The sequence below is a fragment of the Mirounga leonina genome, unplaced genomic scaffold (assembly GCF_011800145.1).
Source record: "Mirounga leonina isolate KUSES-001 unplaced genomic scaffold, KU_Mleo_1.0 Mir_154, whole genome shotgun sequence".
NCBI classification, from domain to species: Eukaryota; Metazoa; Chordata; class Mammalia; order Carnivora; family Phocidae; genus Mirounga; species Mirounga leonina.
Genome location: NW_023270389.1, coordinates 43,764,547 through 43,775,519, shown reverse-complemented (window position 1 = coordinate 43,775,519; position 10,973 = coordinate 43,764,547). Strand labels below are relative to the sequence as shown.

The window sequence follows — 10,973 nt, the reverse complement described above, 5'->3', positions numbered from 1 at the left end:
AGAAGAAGAAGAAGAAGAAGAAGAAGAAGAAGAAGAAGAAGAAGAAGGAGAAAGAAGAAGGAGAAAGAGGAAGAAGAAGAAAAGCCTGCCTCTGCTAAATAATGATGATATTCACAGAACAACAGACACTGCAACTCCAAAGTTCGCAGTCTCTCCGGCTTTACTCACCCCTAGCCATCTTGCTCCTTTATTGGCAGCCTGTTGAATCTGGACTCTTTTGAGGGTGACATGGTACACAGCGCCTTCCTCTACCTCTTCACCCCAGTCCTGAATCGAGCTCTGCCAGGGGGTGGGATAAAGAGAAAGAAAAAGAGTATTTTTTTTTCCTCTCTGCTAACCACAATCTATCCCAGCTGCTTTACTGCTTACACCAGCACTCAGGGCACAAGATGGGCTGTTCAAAATAAATATTACCATCAGAGCAATATAAGACACATTGCGATAGAGGGAATGCTGAAATTTTCTTGGCTCCCAGTCCTTTCCTGTGGTATCAGGATCCCCGGACTTTTCCATGTAGTTCTTTTTCCTAGACTCACTCACATATCTTAGGTTTTGTTTTGCTTTTTCTGTTGTTGTTCTTTTAAAGTCTTTTCTTCCCCCTCCCCTTAAGACACTGTGATTTTAGTCCTGGTTAACTCCCCTCCCCATAAGTGAAAGGAAAAATAATTCGTTGGTAGAAAAAATTGGTACTACTTTCATAATGGCTCAGTTATTTGAGCATACTACATTTTAAACTCAGGCACAAACAAGTGTTTAAAATGCCAAGAGTCCTCTCTCCTTTGGAAGTGAAATGCTTCCCGTGTCTTTTTCTCCTCTTGCTGCGTTGGGACCCAAAGAGTGAGCGCGGTCGGGGGTAGAAAGTTATTTCCGTAAAATAATCTGGCAAGTGCAAAAAAACCAAACCAAACTAAAACCAAAAAAAAGCAACACAGCATCATGCAACTTAAAGTAAGACGCGTGCGGCGACTCCCTGGATTTCCACGTCCCCAGCTAAACCTGAAGTTCTGTTAAAGAGCCACTGGGACGCAGAGGCGCTCCCGGGGCCACCCCGACTAACAGTTCTCGGTCCTGACAAGTTTTCCCTTCCCCACAAACAGCTGCCCCAGACACACCAAAGGCTACTGGCGAGAAAGTAGGTGCGATGAGAGGGAGAAGACACGCCGAGAGGAAGGCATACAAAGCAGAGCGAGAAAGCCTCAGCTCCCGAGCAGGGGATCGGATGGCTGCGTTCGCTCCGAGTGAGTCCAAAACACGCCCAGAGAAAGCGGGAGAAGAGTCCCCACCAGAGAAGCCTCGGGAGAAGGCAGAGCTCTCGTTACCATTTTAGCTTGCCAAAGCAATTTCATTCTCAGGTTTCTCTCCGGTCCGCGGCCGCGGCATGGTGCGCCCTGCTCCGGGGTCCACGCAGTGTCGGCCGCCGCGGCCGCCGCGCCCCCAACCCACCGCCCGCGCAGCCGCCGCGCCCCGAGCGAGCACAGACCCGCGCGCTGCCCCTGCCGCCGCCGCCGCCGCCGCCGCCGGTGCGCGCGACTCGGGCCACAAAGGGAGCGCGGCGAGCGAGGGCGCCGCAGACTCCTCCCCGCGCCGCTCCGCCGCTCCGTGATGTCAGGCTTTCCTGTTTGTGCTCCGAGCACACTCGCTTTCTGGAATCCCATGCATCAAGTGAGCATGCAATAGTTTCAGCAGCTCCGAAGGCGATCTGGAAACAACCCTTTCAAGGTGCTCGGGTTTCCTGGATGGTCACCAAACTGCCAAAAAGGGACCGGGTGCGGTCGGGGGGTGGGGGCGGGGGGATGGGGGGGAATCCAAGTGTGTGTCCTCTTCCTTCGCTAAGAGATAAAGGGGGAGGGGGCAGTGCCAAAAGGATGGGAGGAGAGGGTCAGGAAAACTTTTGTTACCTCCTGAATTTAGATTAAATCAGAGCTGCCCCGAAGACAGGAGCAGTACTCCAAGCCAGGAAGTTTTTCATTAGGACAAAAAAGAAATGGTCGGAGGATATTCCAAAACCCATGCCCAGGGGCTGTACCGGGTGCTGCATCAGCATGCTGCCAACAGGAAATTGCTCTGGACTTTCTTCCACCACCCATTATGATAAGGCTCATCCATAGTAACTGGCCACTGTGGGTGGGAAGGAGACGAAGCAGGAAAGGGTTTTGCTGAGACTGACAGCGTGGAAAGCGAGCCATCAGTGGCCCGGGAGGTTCCGTGAGTCTTTGTGAGACAGCCATGGGTTGAGCTTTCCTACAGAAGGGACACAGCGGAATCACAACAGCAAGGAAGGAGCCCTTCATGAGGAGATTGCCGGAGGCAGGTTTGTCATAACAGAAAGATCTGCTACCAGGACAAAAAGATTATAACATCTTTTGGATCCAATTTTAATAAATCAACAGCACGATACCAGATGATAATGTATTCAAACTTTGGCACATGACAGAATGCCACACCAATTACAAGAAACCTTAGAGTTCATGTCTGTAATACTATTCCCCCTAACTGGATTCAATCACCTTTAAATTTGTTTTTAAAGCCCTCTCACTAATTGCCATGCTAAGGCGTAAGGCTAGGATTTGGTTCTGTAATAAATACATCATGAGCTGAAAAGCTGGAGAATCATGTGTACTGATGTTCCCAGGAGAGCAGAATAAATGACAGCGAGGACACATCAAGGAGAAACAAAAGGATTTTGGACACTTGAGAACATCTTGAAGTCACTCAGCCAAGTTTCTCTCAGATAACCAGAACCTACTCAGCTCAGTAACTGTGGAGAGAGTGCATGCTCTTTTTATAAAACCCAAGTGGTTGTTTCTATAACTTAAAAAAAGTAAAAGCACATAGACTAGATCCTCCTGTGATCACCAGGACAGAGTGTGCCCAGCGTCTAGAGGAAAATCATGTGGAGGCCATACCCCCCTCCTCCTTAAGCCATCCCCAGGTCCCCTGGCTCACCCCTAGAGGACCTACCTATTCAGGGATCTCAAAGATCACAAAATGCACCTGAGGACAGTTAAGCAACCCATAAGATTAACTTCACCACTACTTTAACCCGATTTGGGGCCGTCCATTTCGAGACGACTGAAAATTTTTCACTTCAGGGGTATCAAGCAGTTTCTCAGCCCCGCCCCTCGCAGGAAGCCTTCCCAGACAGAGCAGCTTATAACTCACAAGGCCCCGCTCAGCTTTCAGATCTCATCACCCTCTTTTCTACTCCACCAATTCCCTGGCGGGCCACCTGGCATATAAAGGGAAAACAGGTTTCAAGGCAAATGGATCCAGCTTCAAATCCACACTTAAATTAAGAGTGAACTTAGGGGTGGGGTGCCTGGGCAGCCCAGTTGGTTGGGCCTCTAACTCTTGGTTTCCACTCTGGTAGTGGCCTCAGGGACTTGGGATCGAGCCCCACGTCGGGCTCATGCTCAACTCGGAGTCTGCTTGGGATTCTCTCTCTCCTCTCCCCAACCCCCTGCTCGCTCTCTCTTGCTCTCTCTCACACTCTCTCTCAAATAAATAAATCTTTAAAAAAAAAAGAGTGAACTTGGGTGCTACCTCCCTGAGCCTTAGTTTCCTCATCTGTAAAATGGGAAAAACATCTATCTATTAAGTTTAAAGAAGGATTAAATGAAAAATGTATGCAAATTGTCACATGGTAAGAGATCAAAAAAAGTTCCATTCCCGTATCATTGCACTTCTCCCAAACTGTATTTTCCCAGACTCACTGAAAAGTTGTGTATGTATGCAATGTGGGGAAATCTGAAATCATGTCTTCTTACTAAATTACATTATAATTTCAGAGAGGTTTTCCAAGAATAACTGTTTGTATTTATACCTGATAATGTGCATGTGATTTTGTTCAGTGCTGAGCCACAAAAAAAAAAAAAAAAAAAAAAAAGGTCTGGTTATACTAGGTAGTGCAATCAAGCATTGCATTTTACAATTTTTAAAATATTCATTTAAAAATATTTCACCTGTAGGCAGCTCAGACAGTATTACCTTATTACACATACCTTTGGGTTAAAATACTCCTGGCCAATATGTGGGAAGGATAAACCAGTAAGCCATTTATAATTAAGTTTGAATTTATTTACCAGATTACCTTGCCCATGACCTAGCATGGTCCTAAGAGGACAGGTCAAGTTTTGTTAAAAGGAGATCAGCAATTTTTGTAATTTTCAGTGTACAAGTCTTTCATCTCCTTGGCTTAGCTTATTCCTAAGTTTTTATTCTTTTTGATGCTTTTGTAAATAGGACTGATTTCTTAATTTCATTTTTGGATTGTTCATTGTTAGTGTGTAGAAATGCAATTGATTTTTATATGTTGATTTTGCATCCTGCAACTTTAATAAATTCACTTATTAGTTCTAACAATTTACTTGTGGACACAAGTAAATGGAAAGACACCTGGTGTTCATGGATTTGAAGGCTTAATATTGTTAAAATATCCATGCTTACCCCAAGCAATCTACAGATTCAATGCAATTCCTAACAAAATCACAATAGCATTTTTTACAGAAATAGAAAAAAAATCCTAAAATTCATATGGAACCACAAAGGATACTGAAAAGCCAAAGCAATCTTGAAAAAGAACAAAGTTGGAAGTGTCCCAGTTTCTGATTTCAAAACATATTACTAAGCTACAGTAATTAAAACAGCATGGAACTGGCATAATGACAGACAAATAATAAAACAAAGGAACCTAATAACCCAGAAATAAACCCAAACATATATAGTCAACTGCTCTTTGACAAGGGTGCCAAGAACACACAATGGGAAAGGGACAGTCTCTTCAACAAATGGTACTGGGAAAATTGGATATCCACCAAATTCCTAGAATACATAGGGGAAAAGCTTCATGACACTGGTCATGGCAATGAGTTCATGGCTATGACACCACAAGCGAAAACAGATGAGCAAGACTAGATCAAGCTAAAAAGCTTCTACACAGCAAAGGAAACAATCAACAGAGTTAAAAGGCAACATACCAAATGGGAGAAAATACCTGCAAACGACATATCAGATAAGGAGTTAATATCTATAACATATAAGGAATTTCTACAACTCAACAGAAAAGATATGCAAAACAAACAAAATAGCCCAATTTAAAAAGGGGCACAGAATGAATAAACATTTCTCCAAAGAAGAGATACAAATGGCCAACAGGTACATGAAAAGATGCTTAACTTAAAGCATCCCTAATCATCAGGGAGTTGGAAATCAAAACCACAATAAGATATCACCTCACACCTGTAAGGATGGCCATTATTCAAATAAACAAAGAAAAAAACGTTAGCTAAGATGTGGAGGGGAGGGAAACCTTGTATACTGGTGGTAGGAATATAAATTGGCTCAGCCATTATGGAAAAGAGTTCCGAGTTTCCTTGATAAACTAAAAATAGAACTACCTCATGATCCAGCAATCCCACCTCTGCATATTCATCCAAAACAACTGAACTAAAGATCTGAAAGAGGTATTTGCATTTCCATGATCAAATTGCAGCACTATTCATAATAGCCAAGATGTGGAAGCAACCTAACTGTCCATCAATGGATGAAAAAATAAAGGAAATGTGATATGGACACACCTACTACGGAATTTTATTCATCTTTAAAAAAGAAGGAAATCCTGTAATATGCCTACTATATGGATGGACCTCGAGAGCATAATGCTAAGTGAAAGAAGCCAGTCACAGAAGGACAAACACTGCTTCACTTATGTGAGGTATCTAAAGTAGTCCAACTCATAGAAGCAGAAAGTACATGGGGTGCCTGGGTGGTCGGTTAAGTGTCCGCCTTCGGCTCAGGTCATGATCCCAGAGTCCTGTGCAGTGGGGAGCCTGCTTCTTCTTCTGCTTGCAGTTCCCCCTGCTTGTGCGTGCTCTCTCTCTCTCTGACAAATAAATAAATAAAATCTTAAAAAAAAAGAAAGAAAGAAAGAATGTAAAGTGGTGGTTGTCAGGGGCTGGGGGAAGGGCAAAATAGGGAGCTGCTGTTCAGTGTGTATAAAGTTTCAGTGATTCAAGATGAAAAAGTTCTGGAGAACTACTGGACAGCATTGTGCTTATAGCTAACATTATGTGCTGCGCACTTAAAAATTTGATGTCGGGAGGGAAGCAAAGATCAATCCTTAAAAATAGGATATTGCTAGGGATTGTTTCATATTGCCATATTTGGTGGCCACTGATAAGTCGGTAGCAATACAAGGATCCTAGGATTTCACAGGAAAGAGGACAGATATATGGAAGAACCCCAAATTGAAGGGAAAAACTTTCTTACTTTACAGTTTCACCAGAGCCAATAAAGAGATAGCTGGTTAAGAGCAGACATAAGCAGCTGATTCTTTAAGAGAATCTACCTACAAGTGGAAATATGTAGTTTATATCTTCCCTCCATTCATTTATCTATTCACTGGCCTCTCTTCCTAGATTTTATTCTACCTCTCCGGATGCAAGAAAAAGTGAAAAATACAAAAACTATGATAGAGTGTATTTATGTAGGCAGCATGACATGGAGTAATTATGTGCCGGGTGAGTGAGGGGACATCTGGCATCTGAAAGCCAGAGTTTGAATCTCAGTTCTAGAAGCTTTCCAACCAAGGGACTGACCTTCACTTCTCACAGCCTGAGTGTCCTCATCTGTTCCCCTTCAAGCTTATCAGGAGTGTTAAATAAACTATTATATAAAGCACCAAATCGAGTTCTTGGAATATAAGAGGTCTTGAATAAAAATGTATCTCCTTCCTTCCCTACCCCCCACATTCTTTCCCAGCATGTTCTTTGCATGTTTGGTTGTTTACTTGGATAATAAATTATTAATAAATAAATAATTTCTGCATGACAGAAAAATAAGGACAGTGCAAGTATAACAGACATTGTGCTTGGAAATAAATACTTAGAAACTTGTCTGGAAAATGGCAACATTAGCGTGAGATGGTAAGATACGGGAAGGCCTTGGTTTTGTCCTCAAACTCAATGCTGGACTGTAAGGTCTTAGGCCCAGTCAAAACTTCAGAGGAAAACAGTCCTAAGAGAGCAGTAAGAATAACAGCAACAACAAATATGTGAAAAAAACTAAAAAGCAAGAGGTCAGGATTCTCCTTCCACACTTAGCAGCACTAAGTGCATATCGCCTCTACTTGCCCATAGCCCTTACCTAAACAGATGAGTTTGAAAACCTTTCTCGCTTTGAGTGAAATCAACAAAGGCCCTTTTTCAATATTTTATTTATAAACTGTATCTTCAGCAATTTGTAATTCCCTAAAACTTTTTGGTGGAGGACGTAAGCAAATAAATCTGCTAATTCTTAACCCCTTTCCTCCAACAATATCAATGTATTGTCAAACTGCGAATGACTGAATCCTTTCAACCTCCCTATGAAACACTTCTTCCTAGTCTTCAGTCTTGCAGGCTGGGTGGTTCCTCAATGAACTTTCCATATTCAGCCTCCCACGATTAGCTGGGCATCCCACTATGGTTGCTCCCAGGTCTGCTAACTGGGATTGCCCCCATTCACCTCCTCTTTGCTTGAACTTTCAACCTTGCTTTGCAAAGGGTAAAGAACCAGTCGTGCTTGGTCAAAGATGACTTGCTTCCATTTTCTGAGGGCCCAAAGTGCTTTTACTAATTATCATAGATACTACAAATTAAAAATTCTCAATGCTCTGTTATTAGGCTCTCTTATTTAGGCAAGCAAATTACAAGCCAATTTTAGATGGACCTATTAGAGCTAAAGAAGAGCCTGCCACAGCGGGTAGAAAATGAAGACAGTAGAAACATAAACAAACAGCACTGGACAGATGGTAGGCCAAAGGCAAAGGACTCCTCTGGCCATGATGGCTAATGTTTTTCAACTAATAGTTTACCGATCGCTGGCATTTACTCTGAATTGATGCTGATGATACTTGCCTGAGGAAGAAGTTAGTTATTGGAATACTATTTGTAACTTGGGCTAATAAGCATTATTACCTCATCTAATTATAGATTTCTGTAAAAGAAAAAAGGACAGAGATTTATTCAGATGGTTGAAAAGATCAAAACATCCAACAGTCATCTCAGACATGATGCCAGGTCTGTGTGATTTATAATAAAACCTTCTGCAAAGTGGAGGATGGGTGACCTGATGCCATGAAGGGCTTTGACCAAGATTCTGGGTGGAGCTGGGAGGAGGGCAATTAGCCAAATCATCTCTTGTTTTAGGCTAAAGGAACAACCTTTTTCTATTATAATGGTACTGAAGTGGTACTGAAAGCTCAAATGAACCAGAAGTGCTAGAACATCGTGACTAAGAGTGATGGCTCCAGTCAGAAATACCTAGGTGTGAGTCCTAGATCCCTCACTCCTCTCTGAAGCAAGATCTTTCATATCCCTAAACCCACACAAAATAGGAATACAAACACCTTCCTCACTGGCCCACACTGAGAATTAAATGAGATAATACACATCAAGCCTTTAGCACAGTATCCAGCACCAAGGTAAATTCTCAGTGAATGTTGTCTGTTGTTGTTTTGGTCAGATCAACAATTTGCAAAAGTTAAGGGAGACTGCCTATATTAAAACTCAGACACATATATCAAGTAACTCAAGATTTTGCAGCTTGAAGCCAAAAATTCATGGTGCAGTGAACCCAGAAAGAACTGTAAGCCCCACAAACTGTTCAGTCAATGAGCAACAGTTACTGAGTTGCTACAAAGCACAGAAAGATACTGTGCCTGGTATTCTTGCCCACCTCATTCCACCTCCATACAGTGACCAGAGTGGTATTTTCAAATGACCATAGCATCCCCTCCTATTCTTAAATCCCTCCAATGGCTCACCATTGCTAATGATAAAAACCTAAATCCTTTTCATATCCCACAGGGCCTTGCCCAGGTTGGCCCCTGCCTACCTCTCCAGGCTCCTTTCGCTCAATTCTACATACATTCTCTGAGTTCCAGCAACCCCGGTCTTTTTGCAATGTCTTCACTACATCTGGCCCCTGTCCACTGCAGAGCTTTTCCACCTGCGATTCTCCTTCTTGGGACACTCCTCCCTCTTCTCTCCCAACTGGGTTCAATCCCCCTATTTGTGCTCTCCTGGCACCATGATCTTCTCTTTGTAACTCCACCACAGTCATAATTTTACATTTCATTGTATGACTATTTGATAAATGTCTGTTTCCCCCAAACTCTATGAGGGCAGAGGCAATTTATTTTTTTTCTCTTCATGGTTCTCTAGCACCTCCCACAGTGCGTAGCACATGGGAGATGCTCAATAAATAACTATGATCGATTGATAGGTACAGACACATAAAGTCATGCTGTAAATTCAGTAGTGCTTTGTAATTGTTGAGTGATACAAATAAATCTTAGATGTTGTCTCTATCTTTAGGTTGTTTGTACTCTAAAAGCAAGGAAAGGACATCAGGGGAGAAACTGGAAAACGACTTCATAAAGCCACAGATCAGCAAGTCCAGATTAAGACAACAGGGCCAACAGAGCAATGTGTCACTGAGAGGACATGACCACCTCCATCAGGAGGCACACAATCCTAAAGGACTTGCAGGTCATTACAGTCTTTATTGAGATTGTGTTGACCATGACTTTTGAGGAAAAAGAGAAACATGGACTCGGAGGAAGAAAAGACAGACTTTCAGCAGGAGAGATGGCAGGTCAGAGGATGGTATTTGGTTGGAGAAGAGGCTCATATAGTCAGATAAAATAGCTGGATGGCAGAGATTCTGACATTTTTCTTAAAAGGAAATCGAAATGATAAAACAGACGGTGAACAAGACGATTATAATACTTGTCCATAGGTTGGTCAGAGGGGGACAGCATAGAGACAGAGCGATCTGACAGGAAACAATACAATAAAGTACATACATGCCAAACAATTAACACCTAGGCTGAGACAAGAATTTTGAACTAAAGAAAGGAATTGGGGTGACATTTTGGAAAAATAAATGTCACAACTTAATGACAGGCAGCATGTTGCAAGTAAATGAGAGGGGAAAGCAAGGTTTTAAGACTAGGATTGACAAGGGGACATGGAAATAAAGAGAAATAAATAATAAAGGACTCTCTGCTTTCAGGAAGAAATATCAGCTCAGTTCTGGGGAGAAAGAAAAAGATATTGAAGAGTGATAGGAAGGAAAGATAAACACTAGACGCCAAGTAGTTGCAAGTTACTATGTGTACGGGGAGTTGTTCAAGACCATGAATTCCCATGATTCCTCCTGAGTGGAAGAGAAGCAGAGTCTACACAGTCTCAAGATGCACCCACAACGGAACACCAAACAAAAATAACCAGAGACGAAAGCAAGAGGGAAAGAGGAACAAGGAGAGTGTGGGTTATGGAAACTAATGCTGAAGGAAAGCTCACTGTGATTAAAAATTCTCAAATACACTCAAGTCAGTCTTGGAATACAGTCAATGGACTTTAGAATGCTTAAAATGACAGGCAATTTATCTCCTGTCATTACCACAAGACACTACACATATTTGAAGAGGATTTTCCCTGTTTAAAAACATATAAATTTTTTTTTCTAAATTATCACTGGTCATTCTATTCTGTGACACTCTTCAATAAAATGCAACCAAAGTTAATTGAAAGTCTTAGTGTGGTCAGTTACATAACACTAGAATTGCTGAATAGCTTAAATGCAGTGTTTTCCCAGAAATATTTGTCTTTTGGATGAAACCAAGAATGGAAAGTTTCTGCCTTAAAGGAGAACTTTTGAGAAGGTGGAAAGGAAAGAAAAACATATATAACGGAAGTATCACTTTAACAATAATTAACCAGTATGCTGCAAACAGGGAACTACTCCCACAGAAACACACAAGAACACAAAGAAAAGTGAATTTTACCACTTTGGAGAGCTGATTGTGGATTGCACATCAATTATCTAATGTCTTTTTTTTTAATATTTTGTATTTTTTTTTAATATTTTATTTATTTATTTGAGAGAGAGAGAGCACATGAGAGGGGGAGGGTCAGAGGGAGAAGCAG

The 10,973-nt window shown here is 42.1% G+C and overlaps 1 protein-coding gene across 7 annotated transcripts in view; it reads right to left on the bottom strand.

Annotated features, from left to right (window-relative positions):
* The window catches only part of RGL1 (ral guanine nucleotide dissociation stimulator like 1), a 251,420-nt gene that overhangs the window by 134,095 nt on the left and 106,352 nt on the right, over positions 1–10,973 (bottom strand). For 6 of the 7 annotated variants that reach the window (XM_035010628.1, XM_035010629.1, XM_035010630.1 and 3 more), the window contains one exon: positions 169–279. In XM_035010628.1, coding sequence (XP_034866519.1) covers positions 169–279 — 111 coding nt within the window. Of the gene's footprint in view, positions 1–168; positions 280–1,319; positions 1,476–10,973 lie in introns of those variants that run through there. The other variant, XM_035010632.1, reaches the window with a different exon arrangement.